Here is a 24479-nt window from a genome sequence, read left to right on the forward strand (position 1 = left end):
ACATTACTGCTGTTTCAGCAAACATAGGGCTGCTGTGTTAACAAACATTTCTACTGCTATTTGAACTAACAAAATCAGTTGTTCTGAGTACACAAGTCTGCTGAAAAAAATTGTATTCTACTGGTACTTGTTTTGATTATTTTAGGCATTTTTTTAGAAAATTGGTTGGAAGGGATGTTTTTAATTTGTGGAATATTACTGTAAAGAAGCTACCTGATCCATACATTGGTATTCATTTCGAAATGTAGCTGAGCTAGCTCGCATTTTTTGTTATTGCTCTGCTAATGTGTTTTTCTAAAAAAATTTTAATTAAATTTTTCTGAAGACAAAATTTCAACGTAATATTCTCATATGACGAAACTACAGCACGGGACGGACCCCCTCGAAATTATTTTTTAGAGACAAACTTTTTTAAATTTTTTCTAAAGACAACATTTTTATTTAATTTTTCCTAAGGACTAAATTTTAGCGAAAAACTCTCCAAAGACAACCTAACCTCGAGATTATTATATAAAATTTTTGTGATTGTTTTAAACGAAAAGTTATTAAAAGTTTCTTTCTTTAAGTTTAAGTCTTCATGGAATATTCTTGCCACAAAATTTTTTTATAAAAATTGTTCCGAAAGACAAACCATAAACATTTAACACATAATTCGAAATCAATTTTCTGTTATTTCTCGTTTTATTATTGTACCATCTTTTCTTAGTTTATCTCCAATAAATTAGGAAAACTAATCTAAATTAATAACTAACTAATAATAATCATGACGGCAATAGTTCGACTCAATTTTACAGGACATCTTTTCCATCAAAAACGAATTATAGGTCGATTTTAAGTTCTAAGAAGAAATTAGCGACATCATTGAAGCAGAATGTAGATGGTACTTCGTAAAAATTGGTCAAAAATTAATTTTTTTGAAATATTTTACATATATGTTTGCTTAATTTTTTCAATTTGTTTGCGTTAAATTTCATGGAATTAAAAGTCATTTAAAAGCAATTGATAGACACAAACAATAACCTGTTGAAATCATAAAACTAGTTGGAGAGCGCAAAAAAAAGCGCAAATGAAAAAATTTCATCAAAATACTGAAGCATATTCGCTAAAACTTTCACTATAAAACTAAGATATTCGCAAAGACAACCACACTTTAAAAGCTTTGAAAGATCAACCTATAAATATTGTGTTCGCAAGTAGTATAAAATTCTGCTCTGACTCTGTCGCCGCCAATGGATCAGTTCCTGCTGCCAATAGCGACCACAATTTTCAATAAAAAATGTGATGTATCTTTACCAATTTCACAGTAATAGCAGAATTTTGGTAACTGTCGGTTTAGAAAAAATGTGGGTTGGTCTCTCTCAGAAGTAAAACATTTAAGATGACTAGGGCGAGGGGGAAGCTTTAGCTGAGCTGCCAGTATTTTGATTTACCCACTTTTAGCGCTGCCAGTATAATTTAAAGAAAATCACTCCAGCTTTTTTGACGTTCAACAGATCATTAAACGAAAATTAATTCATTTGTAAACATGTACGCAGAAACATATTTGTTAACCCCTGCTTCATAGTTTTCACTATTAAAAACACTTACAAATTTGTTTAATCCCTGCAATTTTAATTCGGTTAAACCAGCATTTGAACGCACCGCACATTACCACAATGTGTGTGTGTATATGCTGCACAGCGGCGGCCGTAAATTGAGTTAAAATTGCTTTTATTTTTATATGTTTCAATATTCTACAATTGAATAATCTACAGGAAAGCTGCACCTAGAGCTTTTTCTCCACTTTCGCACTTAATGTGACAGAGAATTTTTTTATTTACCTTCATTTGACAGTGAAATTTTCTTCAAAGCGGATCATAAAGAACATAGCGCGGCAGTAGTTGTAAACCCAGAACGTTGTCACAATGATAGTTTTCATATTAAGTACAATATGTGTTATCCTTCTGTTGTTGTATTTATTCCTGGTGTGGTCATTTGATTATTGGAAGAAACGTGGAGTTAGTGGACCCAAACCATGGCCCTTTGTGGGCAACTATCCTAGCTTGGCTACGCAAAAACGGAATATGGCATGTGATATTCAGGATATTTACGAGTACGTACCCGATTGAGTGGCTTTTAAATTTTAATATGTAATTTGTGAAGAATGAAGGTCCAGTTAAAATCGATTAAAAAAGAAATTAAAATTTTCCAAAGCGATATAACAGTTTAAGAAAAAAAAAAAAACAAAACGTTATTGGTGGCCATAGCAAACCAAATTTGTTATTCAAAACAGCAAATATGTTTGCTTAAACAGCAGTTTTTGTCTGCTGAAAATGGGAAAGCAGACATTACTGCTGTTTCAGCAAACATAGGGCTGCTGTGTTAACAAACATTTCTACTGCTATTTGAACTAACAAAATCAGTTGTTCTGAGTACACAAGTCTGCTGAAAAAAATTGTATTCTACTGGTACTTGTTTTGATTATTTTAGGCATTTTTTTAGAAAATTGGTTGGAAGGGATGTTTTTAATTTGTGGAATATTACTGTAAAGAAGCTACCTGATCCATACATTGGTATTCATTTCGAAATGTAGCTGAGCTAGCTCGCATTTTTTGTTATTGCTCTGCTAATGTGCACATGACTGGCATGGCCTTTTGTATTTAAATTTAAAGAAAAAAGGTTTTGGAAAGTATGCATTCAGTGGTGATTAAAAACATTTACTGAGACACACATATGTGTTCCATTTTTTCATCTAACATCCCCTTTAGTAGTACTTTTCAGCAAACAACAGACTTTTCATTAGTAAGCCTGCTACTCTGAAGTTGCTACTGCTGTAATAGCAGAACTGCGGATACAATAGCAGCAAAGTTAACTACTAACTTCAGTAGAAAGTGTTTGCTATTTTCAGCAAACTTTTTTCTATGAGTGTATTGGAATTGTGAAAGTGACTTTTTAAATATTTAGTTTTAATATTGTGATGCAGCATATTATTCAAAGTCTCTACCCAGTATTTCTGAATGTGGGTGTGGTCAATGCATCAAACCCACAGTGCTGGATCCCTTATAAAGTACTACATCCAACTTTGGACATCGTGTAGTTTTGGGTTATTGTTAACTGATAGCCAAATATTTCTTATTTTTCTTATTGGGATCAAAAGTAAAAAAATAGAGGGTGTGCGTTTAAAAAAACCAAAAAAATAATATACTTTTTGTTTTTGGGACTCTACTATGCAATCAATAAATTTTTAGCTTTAAACATCGTTCAAATATGTGAAAATATATCGATTTGTATACCCTCCACCATAGAATGGGGGTATACTAGCCGCTTGAAATTTTGCACAAATACTTCTTATTAGTATAGGTCGGTTGAGATTGTAAATGGGTCATATCGGTCCATGTCTTGATATAGCTGCCACATAAACCGATCTTGAATCTTGTCTTCTTGAGCCTCTAGGGGACGCAGTTATTATTCGACTTGGCTGACATTTTGTACAACGGCTTCTCCTATGACCTTCAACATGATTGTCAAATATGATACAGCTCCCATATAAACCGATCTTTTTACTTTACTTCTTGAGCCCCTAAAGGACGTAATTCTTATTCGAACCGGCTGAAATTTTATACAATGACTTCTATCGGACCATAACTTGATAAAGATCCAATAGCAAGCAATTGTTTTCTTTATATCCTTTGTTTGACTAAAAAGAGATACCGGGAAAATAACTCGACAAATGCGATCCATGGCGGAGGGTATATAAGATTCGGCACGGCCGAACTAAGCACGCTTTTACTTGTTTAATTTACAGTGTGTTTTTGGGTATTGTTAAAAGCGTTACTTTTCACTAGGATTCGAAATTCTTTGTACAAAAATAACGTTTTAAGCTCAGAACATGTATTTTCCAATCTTGGCAAATCTTTGTGGGTTTTTATTTACAATCGTTTAAAAATAAACAATGTGAGTTCCTTATTTTATTAATGCAAAATATTCAAACAAAAACTTGGGATAGTAAATTGTTTTTGATGGGGAAAAAAGTAAATATTGGGGATGCTCTAGGGTAAATTGCGTCAGCATAGCTTTAAAATTAATTTTTAAATTTTAGTTCAATGCCGTCCATTTCTCTTGGATAAGGATTTAACAAAAAGCCTATTAACCTACATCGATGTTTACTGCAAAAACGCATCTCTTCCTAGAGGAAGCATAGGCTTTAATCAATCGTACTAAAACTGGAAATACAATACAATTTGATAATTGTTTAACGATTTTAAATAGCAGCAGACAAAATAACTTCCAAAAATATATTTAAGAAAAAATCTGTAGGGTTCCGTTCAAAGGTTGAAAATTTTTAATTTAATATAAGCAGACAGTAGTCACTGATATCAGCAGACACATTTCTATGGGTGTAGTGAAAATTTTTGACGATTTGTTCACCACACTCGCATGTAGAGTAGGACATACTCTTATTAAAAAATCGGCTGATAAAAGCAAACACTGTCTGCTGACTCTTAGTAGTTAAAGTTGCTGCTTTTACTGCAGTAGTTCTGCTGTTAAAGCTTAATGTTTGCAATTTTAAAACAGCCGGCTAATAGCTGAAAGTCTGTTGTTAGCTTAAAATGGCTGAAATAAAATAAAATGGAAGAAAAACTAAAATTTCGGGAAAGAAATGAGAAAAAATTACCTGTAGCAAGCAGCTCGACAACACATAAATAACTACAACAGGCAAACATAAATAATAGCATAACATTTCACAGATCACGCGTGGTCTGACAAACAAACCACACTCAAGTATGCTGTTGTTGTTGTGCTTCAAAGAAATTTGCGAATTTGCTCATGAACATTCCACAAAGGAACAGGGGTAAACTTCTCACAGTCTGCCATCAGACTTACTTAGACATTTTGGTCCATAGTGATACCACAGGGACAGGAGAATGAAAATGCTAGATTAGTCATCGCTTTAAAAAGCCCAACAATTTGCGAATGTTCACATTCTCTGACAAGTTCTCAAAGAAATAAGAACCTTAAGTGGAACTTCTTCTGACTGCCAATGTGGGACATACACACATCAGGAGTTCTATAATATCTTCTTTCCCGACGTGCTCACAGCTTCGACAAAAGTCGTTACTTCAAACCTTCAGTCTGTCAGCATGTTTTCCGACCAGACAGTGACCTATCATCACGGGCGCAATGATTGAGACAATTGTTCTGGCCAGCGACAGCAAAGCGGCAGACCTCTTCAAGTCTAGATCGGGCCACATAATTTTGGAATGCTTACAGCCCCCCTTTGTGACCATCTATCATTCGTTGCCCTTTCTGAAAACTTAGCTTGCATGTCGCTAGAGGCATAACTACATATTCTAGTGTAAAATTTTCTTTACACAAGATTTTATACTCAACTAGCTGAACCCGGCCCGCTTCGCTGCGCCTTCTTTTACTTTATATGGAACAAAATTATTCTTTGTATATTTATTTTGGACAATTAAAGAGCTTTTAGTGAATATCATGCTACGATAACAGTAAATGTATATCGCTTGACTAACCGTATAACAATACAAATGCCTTTATCTGAATTCCATATGATCTTTATTGGTCTATGAATTCTCTCGGATTGCAAAGGGTCAGTTAAGTTTGGATAGTAGATGTACTCCATTCTTAAAAGACATTATTTTAGCCCGATATTCTGATGACGTCCGATTTAGAGTTGTTTTCGGGTCAGTTGGTTCCCCAGACACTTGGTCCTGACAACAATATCAGCATCGTTTATGGGATAAGGCGTCCCCCAAACACTTGCCCACCAAAATTGGTTATCAAATTCGTTTTCTAATCTCAAATACTTTTCATTTGAGTCACATATTGCCATGGTCGGTAAATTTTTACTCTTTGGGGGTGTTTTGGGGAAGGGGCGGTGCGCCAAATACATAATCCCATATTTCGATATCAGATTCGTATTCTGCTCTAAAATACTTTTATTTGAGCCCCATATTGCGATGGTCAGTAAATAATTGCTATTTGTGGGGTCTTTTGGGGAAAGTCCCGAAAGTTGGCATAAATTTCGTGCTCTACTCCCGATTATATTTCATTTAAGCCGCACATTGACATGGTCGGTAAATATGCCCGACTTAGGGGTGTTTTGAGGAGTGGGGTGGTCCCCCGAATACTTAGCCCTGAAAACATATCAGCATCTTTCTCTACTCTCAAACATCATTTATTTGATCCCTATATTGACCTTGGCCTCAAAATTGGATATCAAATTCATTTTCTAATCTAAAGTACCTTTCATTTAAAGCCTTATTGCAAATCAGCAAATATCTCCGGTTTGGGCTCTAAAAACTGTCAATATCGACCTCCACCCTCTTTAACATCCAAATTGTCATGGTGGGCAAATACGTCCTATTTGGGGTTTTTATGGGGGTGGGATGTCCCCAAGACGAATACTGAGATCAGATTCGTTGTCTACTCCCAAATACATTTACTTTGAGCCCCATACTTCCATAGCAGCCAAATATGTCCGGTTAATGGAGTGTTTTTGGGGATGGGGAGTCCACTCAGTGACTTGGCCCTGAAAATATATATCCGATTCGTGTTATACTCTACAATACCCCTTATTTGAGTCCGATATTGCAATGGTCAGCAAATACGTCCTATGTGGGTGGTGTTATGGGGGTGGGGTAGCTCCATAGACACTTTTCTCGAATATTGATTAGATTCGTACTTTACTACCTTTCATTTGTGTCCCATATTGCTATGGTCGCAAATTTGTTCTCTTTGGGGGTGTTTTTGGAGAGGGGCGGCCCGCCAAACACTTGTTCCCACATTTGAATGTCCGTATGCACGTATTCTACAGTCAAATACATTTTATTTGAGCCCCATATGGCCATGGTCAGCAAATACGTCCTGTTTGGGGAGGGGGTGGACCCCAGAAATTTGGTGCCACATTTCGATATCAGATTCGTTTTCTACTCGCAAATACCTTTCATTTGAGATTCATATTGCCATGGTCGGTAAATATGTCCGATTTAAGGGTGTTTTGAGGGTTGGGGTGGTCCCCCACACACTTGGCCCGACAATTGGATATCAGATATGTTTTCTAATCTCAAATACCTTTCATTTGAGTTCCATATTGCCGAGATTGGTTCGGGTGGTCTGAATAGAATAAAGATATCAGAATCACAAATTGTCATGATTGGTGTATTCAGCCGTTTGACGAGCGTCTATTGGAGGGTTATGCGCCACACCCCATCTGCCATTTGAGCACAAATATGAATGACGCACTCCACTCAAAAATATCTATCACTTGATCCCCCATTATTTTAATGGGACATACCTATTGGATGTAATTAAAGGAGTTATAATTAAAGGAGTTAATAATAAATTAACCTATTTTGGGGTGTTTTAGGAGTCGGAGAGCCCCCAGTTACTCGGAACCAATTTTTAATAGAAAATTCGTACTCTACTCCTTAATACCTCCACTTCATTTTACTCTCCACCATAGGATGGGGGTATACTAATTTCGTCATTCTGTTTGTAGCTCCTCGAAATATTTGTCTAAGACCCCATAAAGTACATATATTCTTGATCGTCATGACATTTTAAGTCGATCTAGCCATATCCGTCCGTCCGTCTGTCTGTCGAAAGCACGCTAACTTTCCAAGGAGTAAAGCTAGCCGTTTGAAATTTCGCACAAATACTTCTTATTAGTGTAGGTCGGTTGGGATTGTAAATGGGCTATATTGGTTTATGTTTTAATATAGCTGCCATATAAACCGATCTTGAATTTTGACTTCTTGAGCCACTAGAGAGCACAATTATTGTCCGATTTGCCAGAGGTGTTTTATCATGACTACCAACAACTGTGCTGAGTATGGTTGAAATAGGTCTATAACCTGATATAGCTGTCATATAAACCTATCTGTGGTCTGGACTTCTGGAGCGTCTAGAGGGCGCAATTCCTTTCCGATTTAGATAAAAATTTTTTGACGACGTGTTTTATTATGATTCCATCAACCGTGCTGAGTATGCTTTAAATTGGTTCATACCGATCTGGAATCTTGACTTCTTGATCTTCTAGATGGCACAATTCTTATCCGATTTGGCTGAAATGTTGCATGAGGTTTTTTGTTATGAATTCTAACAACTGTGTCAAATATGGTTTAAATCGATCAATAACCAGATATAGCTGCTATATAAATCGATCTGAGATCTTGACTTCTTGAGCCTCCAGAGGGCGTAACTGTTATGTTATGCATAAATTTTGTATAGAAAAAGAATTTGAACTTCGCTCATAGACTGGTTGGTGGCGCTTGTGAATATAGATAAATGAGAATTATCTAAGAACATGCCGCAAGCAGAATTCTGCTCTCCATGGCATGCAGTTTGAGTCGTTTGCAGTTTCTATATATGCAATAGGAAATATTACCGAGAAGGAAGCTGTGGCGTAATGCACTTTATTGGGTTTCGGCAGTCGTAGCTTCCAATATGTGTATCTTTCTTTCCTTCATTTCTTTTCTTTCTGCTGAAAATTAGATTTTTTTCAATTTTTTTCGTCGGAGCTGCTTGCTTTGAAGCAAAATAAAATAATTACAGACACCTAAATATAAGCTTGACATTTGCTGTACAATTTTGAGAGCACAAAAATTTCTCCGTTATTTCAATCCTTTTTTCTAGCGAAGGAAAAGTTTATAATTGTGTTCAATATTATATATTCTTAAAAAAAAAATGTCGGATAAATGAATTTTTATTCAAAGAGAGAAATGTTAAAAAATGTGGAGAGCAGTTCTCACATAGTCCTTTTTTCATTTTGGCCACGCAGCTCAAAAATGTGTAAGGTAGTTCCTAGTCCCGCAAGCACTTTACAATTCATTGGGATATCTCTGCGGCCCGGCGCCCAGAACAGTTGAATATTAAACAGTTCAGCCATCTCGTTGAGAGATCTGCCACAGACGAGGGCGGTTTCTGAATTCAGAAATAACTTCTCTAAAAATTTAATGGCTGCCTGAGAAGAAATGTATGCCAGTTTTCGTTATGACATTGCAACTTAGCCATTCCACCACTTCTTTAATTGCAAGGTTTGATTCACACTGTAGTGGTTGGGTAGCCTTCTCGATATGACCAGTTCTAGTTTTTCAGAGTACACTCCAAAGCTCACCTGGTAGTCTAGATTGGAACCATCCATGTAGAAGTCTGCTGTAAAGCTCCCTTAGCTTCACAGCAGCAGCAATTTGTCTCGCCACAATTTCCCGAGGTATTAGGTGTAGCATTAAATTCAGTGCATCAGACGATGTCGTCCTAAGTGCGGTTGTGATGCACAAACAAACCATCATTTGGATCCGGTTGAGTATTGAACAGCAGGTGGACTTTTGAAGCGCTGTCCACCAGACCACAACACCATATAGCAATATACGTTTGACAAATGCCATTTATATCCAGTGAATACCGCACGGTTTAATCTCCCAACTTTGCCAATGGCCCTCTTGCCTTTTCCAAAATGTTGAAATTGAAGTTCAATTTCCTGTCCAGCAAAACACCCAGTAAATGAAACATTTTCTTCTACCAAGGAGACAGGTGCCATTGTAAGTAACTTGTATCTTCTGCTGAAAAGAACTACTTTTGTCTTGCACGGATTTACGTCTAGACCACTTTCGGTAGCCCACTTAGCTGTGGCACGTGGGAAAATTCCCCTTACCGCAAAGCCACGTCATCAGCATACGCGACCACTATAACACATTTTTCTTACAGGGTTATGTTCCAAATTAGAAGAAATTGTACACCTCCTTGGGGTGTTCCTCTGCTAACCCATCTTTTTAGATACAGATCCCAAGCCTGCCGTAATGCATCTTTTGGTAAGCAAGTTATTAATAAACATTCTTACGGTACTAGAAACTCCAGCTCCTTTATGAGAGACAGACGATCTTCAGGGTTCTTTGCCCTAAGATATGTTTCTATCAACCTCTTAAGAGTCTTCAGCATGAAGGATGGCAGACTACTAGGGCGAAAACCTTTCGCTTTCGTATGGTACGGTTTTTCTGCTTTTGGAATGAAAATCACCTTTGTGTCTCTCTATCCTATATCATGCTGATACAAGCAGAGTATATCTCCCTAAGCCAAGGAACCAGTCTGTCAGACACAGTTTGTAATTCAACCGGTGATACATCATCAGGGTCGGCGATTTAAAGAAGTCGGAACTTCTTACCGTCCAAAGGATTTTCGGCTCAGACACAATTTTCGAAATAACCTCCGACGAATGCATACCAGTGACAACCTCTTCTAAAGCCATGTTGTTCGCTGGAGAAATGTTTTTCAAGGAGTATTTTTAGTGTTTCCTCACTAGACGTTTTCTATGCGTTATCTGACTACTGAATATATCCCACTGTAATAGGTCTCGAGGATAGGATTTTCCTTAGCCTATACACGTTCATTTGTATCCTCCACGGCGCTGCAGAATTCCACCCAGATGCCCTTTTTGCTTTCGCCGTGATGAAAAGTTTTCTGTAGCACTTTCTTACACAAACCAGTTCTGGGGTCCACCTCGGCGGCATCGACCGCCACTTGACTTGGCTCTAGGACATGCTGACACAAGCGAGTCATTCGGGGTCTTCGTTATCAGCTTGACCATTATGTCTTTGTCCTCCGCAGTTTCCTCTTCATTTCCTGGTCTAGAAGGGATAGTCGTGCAGAATGTGTACCGAAATCTATCCCAAATCGTCTTTCTTCTGTTTAGCCGAGAGACCACTTCTGCAGCATTTTCTCAAAGGTTAAAACTAATATACCGATGATCAGAGAAGCTGTGGTCATCTAACACTTCCCATTCACATATCCTTCCGCATAGATCTTCCGATACAAAGGAAACATCTAGTACCTCCTGCCTAAACATGCTAATAAAGGTCAGTTTTTCCCTTTATTACAAATCGCCACATTGCAAACTTTAATATATTCGATAAGCCGCTCACCCCTCTCGTTTATTTTCGAACTTCTTCATATCTGGTGATGTGCATTAGTATCACTTCCTACAATAAGGGTATTTTCGGTGCAGAAACGGCTTCAACCAGCAACGTAAGGCTTGAAGGCGGAATCTTTGAATCATGCGCCATATATAGTGAAACGAGCCACTAAAGATACTTTTTTATTTCCAAGCTGGCTACTACTGAATCTTCAGTGCTTAGCGACGGGAGATGAAAAACATATAGACTACTCTTTGCAAGAATACAGTCTCTTTGTCTCCCATTCCCCATAACCTTGAGTAGTTTAAATCCATGAATTCTTAGTCCACTAACTATTCCTCCACACATCTATGGCTCCTGAATAAGAACCTCGCGGGAATACGAACACTGCATGTCTCCGATCGCCATCAGACTCATCTAATCTACCAATCTTCCAGTCGGTGGATGAAAGATTGGGCTTACATTCCTTCAGTCTCCCAAGTATGAATTCAGGATCTGAGGGAATCCTTGGTATTCAAGCGTGTGTCATTGGTCGATAGAGAATATCTTCCTTCTTGACTTAATCCAGTGATGCTCCTAGCCAGATCTCACCAATCTTCTTTGGGGCGCAAACATCTCAATTGAGCGTTGATCGCTGAAGGCAATTAGTTTGTATAGGCCTATATACCAACCTGCATTGTAGCAGACTGGAGGAGGGTAAATCCGCAAGGACATCGGAGTATATCAATGACAGTCCATTTACTATCCCACTCCAAATGTTCCTAAATATGCAGCCCTGTTCCTCCCCATTGTCGACAACTTCCATCACCAATCTGTCCTTAGCGACATTGGAAAAGGTTCTTGGACCCATATTACTATTGTTCGCCTCAGTTCTTTTGGGCATGGGATTCCCCCAACCTTTTATCTGTCTGCGGCGTTGATTCCGAATCTAGAAGTCTCTCTCCTTATCGATGAGAGTCTTAGGACCATTCGCACCAAGCCTCTTAATAAACCTGAGAGCGATGCGCCTCTTATTATTCCAACCTCTGAAAGAGCGTATTGTTTTGCCGGAGAAGGCCGATGGCATAGGCAAATTATAGGCACGCGAAGATAAAATAGGCTCAGCTTTGTCCTTAAGACTTGAATCGGGTGTCTTTTTCAAAAGCCCCTGCTGACCAGTCATCTGTCGGCTAGTCGGGCCTGGCGCAGCCGCTAGACCAGTCGAGGCCTCAGTAGAAGACAACATGCTACGGCCTGATACCACCACCGCAGCTGTTGGGTCTTAGGATCCCATTCTAACCTTCAGCCTACTCAGATCATCAACCGCCCAATGGATAACACTATCGTAGCTACCATTCTCCGAAAATATCTACCTATTACAAGATACAGAAAATTCTTGCGGAGTGAAATAAAGATACGTCCGCTCTACTCAAAGGCTCAATGAAAAGGGGCCTCCTTTTTATTGCCGAGTCCGAACGGTGTGCCGCAGTGCGACATCTCTGAGTGGAGAAGTTTTTAGATGGCTGCCATACCAAATGGCTCAGTGCCTCACAAATGTCGTCAGCATTAGGAGGGGATAACCACCGCTGAAAATGTGTATGCTGTTCTCGCCAGGATTCGAACCCAGGCGCTTAGCAGCATTGGCGGACATGCTTACTTTTGTACTGCGGTGACCTCCGTTTCAAAGAAATATAGCAATGAAAAACAGGTTGTAAATAACAAACAATAATATTTACCAGCAATATTCCGCACAAGTGATATGATGCTGATGTTTTTGTGCTTCATATCAGCAGCAATATAATAAGCAAGGGACAAAGGATGTTGTTACAGTCAATGCATTGCATACATATATACAAAAGTAGCCCAAAAATTTAATAAATGTTGGTATAGGACTATTAAAGGACGTTACATGACTGAGATATAGATATATAGGTAAACGGAGATGTGTGTCTCAGTGGATGTTTTCATTGTAAAGGGTGATTTTTTTGAGGTTAGGATTTTCATGCATTAGTATTTGACAGATCACGTGGGATTTCAGACATGGTGTCAAAGAGAAAGATGCTCAGTATGCTTTGACATTTCATCATGAATAGACATACTAACGAGCAACGCTTGCAAATCATTGAATTTTATTACCAAAATCAGTGTTCGGTTCGAAATGTGTTCAAATTTTGACAAATTTTGTTCAGCGATGAGGCTCATTTCTGGTTGAATGGCTACGTAAATAAGCAAAATTGCCGCATTTGGAGTGAAGAGCAACCAGAAGCCGTTCAAGAACTGCCCATGCATCCCGAAAAATACACTGTTTGGTGTGGTTTGTACGCTGGTGGAATCATTGGACCGTATTTTTTCAAAGATGCTGTTGGACGCAACGTTACGGTGAATGAACACATTTCGAACCGAACACTGATTTTGGTAATAAAATTCAATGATTTGCAAGCGTTGCTCGTTAGTAAGTCTATTTATGATGAAATGTCAAAGCATACTGAGCATCTTTCTCTTTGACACCATGTCTGAAATCCCACGTGATCTGTCAAATACTAATGCATGAAAATCCTAACCTCAAAAAAATCACCCTTTATATATTGTTTCATATAATAAAGAAATAAGAACCACAGAAAAGCAGAGCAATAAAATTGGCGAGACAATTTCTCGCTTCAATGGCTGCAATTATGTTAACCAGGTATTCCACAATTTTAAATCTTCTCGTCCAACATAATTTCTTTTGATCATTAGTGCGACTCCCTTTGGAAAAAAATGTCTAAAGTAAATGACTCGCCGTAATGAACGGTCATTTACTTCCTTTGGAAATGCAAAATTTTTTGTCAGTTCAGCAGTAATAATAGTAAAATGGCAGAAGGAAATGTATGCTAAGATAGTGGCCCTATGTTTGCTGAAACAGCATCGAAGCCTGATTTCCCATTTTCAGCAGATAAAAACCGTTGTTATAGCAAACTTTTTTGCTATTTTTAATAACAAATTACGTTGAGTGTATGCTTTCAAAATCTCATAATGCTCGCATTCTCTAATGAAACAACAAGTTATATGATCTCTTGGATGAAAATGACACAAACTCTAAAACATTGAAGGTCTATAGAAGCGGTGGGAATGGGGAATCAGGAGATGACTCAGAAGTTGTTGCTGAACACTTGCCTGATGAACTATCGACCACATCGCTAAAGTCTGTCGGATTGCAGGAGACTGAAAATCCCCCCGCCATAATCGAGACGGGAGGGGATGGCATCGAAACGGAACCCGACAAGCCTTGTGTGGGTGGGTCATAAAGTCTTACTGGGCTCAAAGTGCGCGCCAGCGGGGAAGCACGGAACTCAGAAAGTACTTCGACAGCAGCAGTTAGTGAAGAATCTAAGGAGATTCTTCGCCTGGAGGCGTACGGAAGCTCATCATGACAAGTTCTAACGAATCTTGTGAGGGTGAACTCCTGGTGGAGTCAGAAGACGAGGCTAACACAAAAGTGGTGGAAGTTCTGAATCCTGACTATGGTCCGGTTTCTACAGATAAATTTCCACTATTGTAAGGCCGCTTCGGTGGCACTAAAGGTCCTTCTGATGGCAGGGGGATTTGACTTGGTTCTTATCCTGGAACCGTGGGTGTGTGGAGCAATGGTACGTGGACTAAGAATTTCGGGATTTAAACTTTTCTAGGGTACGTGGAATGGATGACACAGAGCCTGTATTCTTTCAAAGGATAATCTAAATGTTTTTCTTCTTCCGTCGCTAACCATAACCATAAATTCTGCACCACTATCCTTCTAGACTAGAAAAGGAAGAGGAAACTATGGAGGATATAGACACAGTGGTCAAGCGGATCACGAAGGCCCTGAATGACTCGCTTGTGTCAGCATGCCCTAGTGCCAAGCCAAGGGGCAAACAGCGATCGCCATGGTGGACCCCAGAGCTAGTTTGTCTAAGGAAGGACTGCAAAAAACTCTTCAACAGAGCAAAGCCACAAGAGCACCACACTATTGGAAGGGGCGAGCTTAGAAAGGTTCAGAACAAATCCTAGGCAGAATTCTGCAGCTCCGTGGAGGATACATCTGAGGCCTCTAAGCTATGGAAGATTCTGTCCTCGGGACATATTACTGTGGGGTATACCCAGAAGTCAGAGAATGTATGGACAAAGTCTAATGAGGAAAAACTAGAACTACTCGTTGATACACATTTCCCGGGAAATTCTCCAATGAAAAACGTGGCGCCAAAAGAGGTTGTCATTGATATGCATCCGTCGGAGGTCATTAGGGAAATTGTGTCGGAGCCGAAAATCCTTTGGGCGATAAGAAGTTTCGACTCCTTTAAGTCGCCAGGCCTTGCTGATGTATCACCGGTTGAATTATAAGACTGGTTCCCTGGCTTAGGGAGGAGTATCAGAATGTCATATATACCTGTGGGATGGAGGGACACGAAGGAAATTTTCATTCTGAAAGAAGGAAAACCCTACCACACGAAGGCGAAAGATACATATAGTAAAGGCAAATCCACTGAAACAGACCTTCACCACCTACTCGGCTACATAGAGGGTTCTCTCGCTGTCAAGGAATATACAATGGCAATTGACAATTAAGGTGCTTTCAATAATGTAAAACCGACGTCAATCATGAAGGAGTTGGAGTTTCTAGGCATCAACTCTATCGTAAGAAAGGCTTGGGATCTGTGGACCTAAAATAATGGGTCAGCAGAGGAACTCCTCAGGAAATTGAACTTCAATTCCAACATTTTGGAAAAGGCAAAAAGGCCATTGGCAAAGTTGGGGGCTTAAACCGTGTGTCATGCACTGGATATATATGGCATTTGTCAGAGCTATTATGCTATATGGTGTTGTGGTCTGGTGGATGGCGCTTCAAAAATTCACCTACTTCTCAATACTTAGCAGGATTCAAAGGATGGCTTGTTTGTGCATCACAGCCGCACTGAGGACGATACCATCTGATGCACTGAATTTAATGCTACATCTTATGCCCAAATTGCAGCGACCACTGTCGTGAGGTTAAGGGAGCTTTCTCATTGGTCATGTGGCTGCTACGGACACTGTGTTATCCTTGATACAATATCCGATGTTCCAGGCAGTGTGGACTATACCTTACCTGAGCCGCTTTTTGATAAAAATTACTCTACCACTATTCCTTATAGAACCGATTGGAACTTCGACATACCTGGTAACTGAAGTTACATAGACTTCTATATAATGATTCCAAATTAAACGACCAGGTGGGCTTTGGGTGTACTCTAAAGATCTAGAACTGGTCATATCGAAGATGTTACCCGACCACTGCAGTGTGTATCAAGCAAAGATGCACATACCCTTGCAATTAAGGAAGTGGTGGAATGGCTAAGATATAATGTCATTACGACGATTGGCATAAATATCTCTTCAGACAGCCATTAAATCCCTGGAGAACGTATTTCTCAACATAAAAACCGCCCTCGACTGTCACAGGTCTCTCAACGAGATGGCTGAACAGTTCAAAATTCACCTGTTATGGGTGCCGGGCCACAGAGATATCCCAGGGAATTCAAAAGCAGACAAGCTTGCGAGACTAGGAACTACCAGGGACACTGGAATCTGTTGGTATGCTTCAAGTGAAATTGGGCTTTTTAAAGCGATCTGGATGGTTCAACTGTAGGAACTAGAAGGCATCTTCCTTCTTCTGTTCCTGTGGTATCACAATGGACGAAAACGTCTAAGTGAGTCTGATGCCAGACTGCCACTTAAACCTAGCCTATAAAATTTTGAAAAATTTTGACGGCAGAGTTACAGCTGCGGACAGCATGTCATATATTCCTGTGGGATGGAGGGACACAAAGGTGATTTTCATTACCAAAAGCTGAAAAACCGTACCATACGAAAGCGAAAGATATTCTTGAGAGGTTTATAGAAACATATCTACATATCTAAGGGCAAAGATCCATAAAGATCGCCTGTCTCGGCAACAGCATGTATACAGTAAGCACGGCCAGCGCCGAATCCGATAAGCTTCCGGAATAAGTTGAGAACAAACTGGACAAAATTCGGAGGGCTAGTCAGAAGAAGACTTGGGCAAAATAATTTAGATTGTCCAAGCATAGAAGAAATTGACGAAAATGTCAAAAGGATTACGACTGCACTGGTGGGATCCTTTGAAGATAGTTGTTCTCTTCGGGAAAGGAAATCAGCCCAAGAAAAACCCCGGGGAGATTCGCAATATTAGGAAAGAGTTCCGCAGACTTTTTAACAGAGCTCGTCGTAAAAAAGCGGAAGTTTATTGGGATGTGTATTACACACGGCTCAAGGAGTACAATAAGATTACCAGAGCGGCAAAACGTGCTTTCGGGAAGCTTTTCCGCGAACAGGTTGATAGCGTTAATGACGCCGCCAAGACAAAAAAGTTTCTCTCAAAAACCCATGTCCAAACTGAAACTTTAGAAGACGACATGGAAGTGAGAGCAGAGACAACGGAGGACATTTTGAGGCTTTTAATGAAAACCCATTTTCCACAGGATACGATGGGACTCACGGAGACACCGGAATGTTGGAATAATGACGTTGATCGAAGGTTTATAATAACGGAATTTATGGTGAAGGAATCCTTGAGGAGCTTCAAACCATTTAAGTCCCGGACCTGATAGAATATTTCCGGGGTTACTACAGAAAGAGGCAGACTATCTGGCGCCTCGTCTAGCCAAAATTTTCACAGCGTGCCTAGGACTTGCATATACTCCGAAAGCCTGGCAGAAGGCAAGGGTGGTGTTTACACCTAAGCCCGGCCAGCAAGTTTTGCGAGACCAAAGGCCTACAGACCCATAAGCCTTACGTCCTTTCTACTCCAAATCATGGAACGTATTATGGACATCATGATAAAGAGTAGGACATCCAGCGAACTGCTCAAATACAAACAGCATGCCTATGTCAAGGGAAGGTCGCTGGAGACTACCCTGCACGAGGTTGTGCATAAAAACATACACACTGGCGGTATGTATTGACATCGAGGGGGCTTTAAACAATGTGCGGAGCTACACACTGATCCAATCCTTAGACCAGTACTGGGTTGACCTGGTCCTTGGAGACTGGATAAACCATATGCTAAGGAACAGGTGGATAAATTGTGTGCCCAATGGCATAAATATAAGGGAGAAAGTGGCACAGGGCACGCCAGGGGGGCATCATATCGCCACTCCTATGGTGACCACAATAAATGACCTGACAAGGTCAAATACTTAGGTGTCATCTTGAACAGGAAACTGAATTGGAAGTATCAGATTCAGGAGCGTACTAAGAAGGCTCACAGATGTTGGGCACTATGTAGACGGACCGTAGGCTCGAAATGGGGCCTCATTCCGAGGACAGTCCACTGGCTCTACAGGAGCATGATTAGACCAATGCTTACAAACGTGTCAGTAGTTCGGTGGACTGCGATGGAGAAAAAGTACAATTTATGGATAATACAATAGGTTCAGAGACCACGCCCACTAGGGCACTGGAGACTATTCTAGATATCCGACCCATTGACATACAGATTAAGTGTGAGGCAGCCACTGCGGCTATGAGACTTAGGCGATGGGAGAATGGATTGAGGATGGGAGTAGCTCATACCATCGCGGTATAATCGAGGCGACGATAGGAAGCCTGGAAGGAAGGGAAGAGGTTTCCGATCGGATACCTGAAATGAACCTTGAAGTGGAGCATTTTCTTTGTCATTGCCCGGCTTTCGCGTCCAACAGATACCGGTACTTAGGTGGAGACACAATATCAGACATAAACCAACTTAGGGGAGTGGCATTGAAAACAATGAAGGATTTTGTAAGTAGCACGGAACTCGTAACTTAAAATTTTCTTTTTAGAGGTTACTTTATTTTTTTTAGAGCGTACAACAAGCCGATTAATGGCTTAGTGGAATGTCCATAGTGGCATCGGATTAATATCTGCACCCCCTTTTTAACCTAACCTAACCTAAGGGCAAGTCTATACTGAGGGTTCTCTCGCTATCAAACAATATTCAATGGTAGCATTTCTTGACATTAAAGTTGCTCTCAGTAATGTAAAATCGACGTCAATCATAAAGGAGCTGGAGTTTCTAGGCATCATCTCTATCGTAAGAAAGTTTATTAATATCTTACTTACTAAAAGATGCATTACGGCAGGCTTGGGATCTGTGGATCTAAAATGATGGGTCAGCAGAGGAACTCCTCAAGAAGGCGTACTGTCTCCTCTACTTTGGAATATAGCCATTAACAATATATTATTATCTCTGGAAGAAAAAGGCGTAAAAGTGGTCGTGTATGCTGATGACGTGGCAATTGCTGCTAGGGGAAAGTTTCCCAGCACTCTAAGAGATATACTTCAGGAAGCTCTACGTGCAACAGCAAAGTGGGCTACCGAAAGTGGTCTAGACGTAAATCCGTGGAAGACAGAAGTAGTTCTTTTCAGCAGGATATTCAATTTTCCTACAATGGCACCTGTCTCCTTAAGAAGAGAGAATGTTCCATTTACTGAAAGCAAAATACCTGGGTGTTTTGCTGGACAGGAAATTGAATTTCAAATCCTACATTTTGGAAAAGGCAACTCTTGCTCCATTGGCAATGTTGGGGGTTTAAACCGTGCGTTATGCGCTAGTTACATACAGCAGTTGTTAGACCTATAATGATATATGATGTTGTGGTCTGGTGGACGGTGCTTCAAAAGTTACATAGACTTCTACACGGATGGTTCTATACTAGACGGTCAGGGGGGCTTTGAGGTGTACTCTGAAAAATTATAACTGATCATATCGAGAAGGTTACCCAAATATCTTTTCAGACAGACATTAAATCCCTGGAGAAGGTATTTCTGAATTAAAAACCGCCCTCGACTGTCGCAAATTTCCCAACGAGATGGCTGAACAGTCCAAAATTCACTTGTTCGGGGTGCTGGGATATATCATCACATCTTCTGTGTGTGTGTCCCACACTGGCATTCAGAAGGAGTTCCATTTCAGGTTCTCATTTCTTTGAGAACTTGCCTGATATAGCGGATATGAACATTCGCTAGTTGTTGGGCTTTTTATCACAATGGACAAAAGCGTCTCAGTAAGTCTGATGGCAGACTGCCACTTTAACCTAACCTAACCTTATGTATATGGTTCTTCTTTAGATCAGCGTATGAACTACTTTCGCAACTATAAATCAAAAAATCTCGAAAATCAGTTAGTTAGCACCAAAGATGTTGCCGCCGAGAGATGAAAGGTGATTTAATTTAACAACCTATAGATACAGGACCTTGTATGAGGGATACGGGTCATCCATAAATAGTAACTGAATCCGCGATAAATATCTAGTAACTCCTACGCGATAAATATCTAGAATATTTTGTATCGCTCAGATCAATTGACCAAAAATTGTGGATCCAAAATTTAGATACCCAGGATTTCATCGCTCAGATATTATAGTTGAAGTGCAGGTATATCGAAGGATTACCGCGTACAGTATTCAACACCTTTTACAAATAATTAAAACATACGAACAGATCAATGACAGTTTAATCCACAGTTCTTGATTTTTTATATCCACCTCCGTAGGGCGGAGCATATTTATTCCATTCTATTTCAACCCTTCAAAGTATGCATTCTTGACTAAACAGATTAAACCATGTCCGATCTTTCGCCTGTCTTTTGAAATCATACAACAGCCATTAATAATAAGAGGTATAGTTTAAAGATGTGTTATGCCTTGATTAAGGCTCTGTATATTATAGACCTATCTCCGGATAAGAACCTTTTCCGATGAAATTAGCAACAGTTGCATTAGATCCATCGACAACAGTTCCGATTTTGGATAAATGTATCATATAGACTCCTGATTTAAGGTATTACACCAACAAAAGATGCATTTATTACCTGAAATTTAGACAATTTGGAATCGCACCAATTAAGTCAGCAACAGCTTATATGTAGCTACTACGGAAATTTTTGTGACCTGGATTTAACTAAATCCAAAAACAAATCCTGTCCGTTTACACTGTGTTTATTGCGGTATTTTAAGTGAAATACACAAGCGTACTTACATATTCATGAATATGCATATTACACACGTCCATAAGCATTTTTTGACAACAGTTGCATATTTTGGTACTTTCATCGATTATTCAGCCATAAAATCGGTTTTATTTGGGATTTAAAAATAAATCTAGCAAAAGCGGATTTATTTTTGTATGGTAAAACCTGGCAATAAACAAAGTATTTAGCACTTTTATCTCGAAAGACCATAGATATTTCTCATATAGGTGTCGATTTGAATTGTAAGTAGGCCAAATAGATCCGGTTTGTTTGATCTTTCTTCTTGAACTAAAATTTCTTATCACAATCGAAAGAAATTTTGTCTAAATAAGCCCCAAATGATCGAAAAAATGCAGAAAAATTATATATTATTCATATATTTATAAGCAATTTTAACATCCAAACGATTAATCGATAAACAGTCGTAAATTATTCGATTATATGAAAATGTGTCATTTTCATTTGTTCGATTATTTGAAAGGCCACGAATAATCGATTAATCGAGTGTGTACCCTAGTTACCAAGTAGACCGATCTCCAACTTTAAAGAATTGAATCGATAATTGGCATTTTCACTAATCTCTTTCTTTCAAATTGGAAAATATTTGGTTGTAGCAGTTATGTAGAATCATTTTGGGCTCAAAAAAGGCGCATGCTTTATTCTGGTTTTTTTTTGCTAGTTTTTCATTTAATTTATTTAAAAAAAAAATTGTACAAAGAAAGTTTCCGTAAATTTAATTAAAAGCAAGTTCGGTAGGAATGCGAATCTGAATAATATTGCACATTTTTCATTTATCTACTTGGCTTACCAACCTTCCAAGAAAAAAAAAACTACCGATTTAGTAGGAACCTACCAGAAACGGCAATACTGTTCTTTGTGTGAACACAGAAAAAAAGAAAATCTTGGTTCCATTAAGAAATTTATATATTCAATTGGAAATATTGCTGAAATCGGACCTATAGAGGAATTTGCATTGTTAATAGAGAGCGGATATATATATGCAAATGCATATATTTTTTGGAGCACCGGAAAAAATATTTGAAAACACAGAAATTCGTTTCATCGAATGTAGGTTTAGAAAACGCTTACAAATTTTTGCATATTTTATGCAAACTGCATATATTGCATATCTTCTGCATATTTTGCATATCTTCTGCATATTTTGCATATCTTTTGCATATTTTGTGCATATTTGTTGACTAAAAAATGCTAGTTATCGAAGATGGCTTGTCCGATTTAAGCTTATTTTTTGATGTACCCTTACAATAACTCAAAAATACGAATCTGGTGGTAAGTTTGGGGTCAAGCTATTAGGTGAACGGCCCAACCCAAAAGGACTTTGGTAGATTGGGACAATATATGATTCAAATGTAGGGTATTTGGACACATGTCATCTAGATCCGACCGATGGGTATCCAAAATTTTGGCTCTACATAATACTAAGATATTACTAAGCACTAGAAAGACCAACCGCCCATATAAATGATTTTTTTTTCTTCAAAAATGTATGTAGCTTTTTATTAAATTTATATAAACTTTATGTTAAACACATTATTTTATTTGTAAAATTTGGACGTAGTAGGTTCTTAGGATATAATTAAAGAGAACATTTATACCCACAAAAGTACGTAGAACCCAACCCTTAAATCATTTATGGTGTCTATTTTGGCTCGTACATTTTGCATATTTTTTGCATATATTAGATATGACGTCAAAATTCGATTTCTTACACCAAATAACGCTTAAATGCAAATGTTGGTAAAAATCGGTCCATTAACAAAAAGTGCATATATATCCGCTCTCTAATTATTAATAAACGATTTTGCGATTTTCATTTACGACACGCTGAATAATTCAATTAAAGCGGTTACCAACAACTCAATAAACCAATTTATTGAAAAGTCGTTCATTCTTTCAAAAACAAAAAACCTTTAACTGACTTAATTCAAGTAAATAATTGATATTTCTTCATAAATGAACAATTTTTGTTTGTTTTTATTTCAAATTTTTTTTTGTTAAGAATAATTTGTTATGATCTTCGCCATAATTGTTTACTTCAGTCGATTAATTTGGATTGAAAAAACAAATGTGTCGCATTAAAATGTGTTGTCTTTTTTTAAATCAAGAAACTAATAATTTTTACAGAAGGAGAAGATATTAATGGTACATGGATATGTATACTATGCAAAGTCTTTGAGTATTTATATATTGTTGTGTGGGCATAGTCTAGATGTCATTTCTCTCAGCCGTGGTTTAGTTTTATAAAAGAACATTGTGTACAGGTGCTTCTTTAAGCCTTATACAATTGTCGTGTCTGTAAAGTGTATAATAAAGAAATTATTTGCAAATGGAAATAAATTGGAATGGATACCAACCTCAGCATTCCGCGTATAATAGCTCGAAGTATTAATCCAAATGATGGTATATGGTTCTGGAGTTTGCTTCTGCCAGTCAATATTAACACATTAAGTGCCAAGTGGTTTTGACGAAAACCTTCCCAGCAGGACATTTTTCAATTGCAATTGCACAAACACTATAACATATTTGTGTACGCGAACAAGAACATAAGCCCATGGGCTTGGAAATAGTACGCACACTAGCGCCAGTGCCCAACAATGTCCTAGACCCATGCATGCTTTTGCAAAAATTTTCAGTAAAGGATTCTTTATTTAAAAATCGTAAGAAATTGCACTCAGTATCGTACATAAAATAACTACAGGTTCTAAGTAAAACCCCACAGCGGTTAGGTGTCGTACGGAAACATACGACGTGACACTCAATATGTTAAGACGCTTAAATTGTAGATGGATAATTAAATATTCCAATACACTATGGTAACATTAATATACATAAATACCTTATTCATTTTCTACAATGCTCTCTATTTACGGCTGCGTTTCGCAATGGAATTCTTTCATTTACATTTTCATATCATACATTTTTATACCCTCCACCATAAGATGGGGGGTATACTAATTTCGTCATTCTGTTTGTAACTACTCGAAATATTCGTCTGAGACCCCATAAAGTATATATATTCTTGATCGTCGTGAAATTTTATGTCGATCTAGCCATGTCCGTCCGTCTGTCCATCCGTCCGTCCGTCTGTCTGTCGAAAGCACGCTAACTTCCGAAGGAGTAAAGCTAGGCGCTTGAAATTTTGCACAAATATTATTATTATTCTTATTAGTGTAGGTCGGTTGGTATTGTAAATGGGCCATATCGGTCCATGTTTTGATATAGCTGCCATATAAACCGATCTTGGGTCTTGACTTCTTGAGCCTCTAGAGTGCGCAATTCTCATCCTATTGGGATGAAATTTTGCACGACGTGTTTTGTTATGACATCCAACAACTGTGATAAGTATGGTTCAAATCGGTCCATAACCTGATATAGCTGCCATATAAACCGATCTTGGGTCTTGACTTCTTGAGCATCTAGAGGTCGCAATTATCATCCGATTTGCTTGAAATTGTGTACGACGTGTTTTGTTACGATATCCAACAACTGTACCAAGTATGGTTCAAATCGGTCTATAACCTGATATAGCTGTCATATAAACCGAT

General features: G+C 38.6%; 1 protein-coding gene and 1 long non-coding RNA gene across 2 annotated transcripts in view; one reads left to right on the forward strand and one right to left on the reverse strand.

Moving 5' to 3' along the window:
- Positions 1-1831: 1831 nt before the first annotated feature.
- The window catches only part of LOC106091054 (probable cytochrome P450 28d1), a 34593-nt gene continuing 11945 nt past the window's right edge, over positions 1832-24479 (forward strand). The window contains exon 1 of the mRNA XM_013257460.2: positions 1832-2092. Within this exon, the coding sequence (XP_013112914.1) occupies positions 1905-2092 (188 nt within the window). The 5' untranslated portion in view covers positions 1832-1904. The remainder of the gene's footprint in view (positions 2093-24479) is intronic.
- LOC106091055 (uncharacterized) lies at positions 23055-23803 on the reverse strand. Its single transcript, XR_001221934.1, has 3 exons — positions 23771-23803; positions 23289-23548; positions 23055-23227 (listed from the first exon to the last, which is right to left on the reverse strand). It is a non-coding gene; the product is annotated as an uncharacterized LOC106091055 (long non-coding RNA).

The sequence above is a fragment of the Stomoxys calcitrans genome, chromosome 4 (genome assembly GCF_963082655.1).
Source record: "Stomoxys calcitrans chromosome 4, idStoCalc2.1, whole genome shotgun sequence".
NCBI classification, from domain to species: Eukaryota; Metazoa; Arthropoda; class Insecta; order Diptera; family Muscidae; genus Stomoxys; species Stomoxys calcitrans.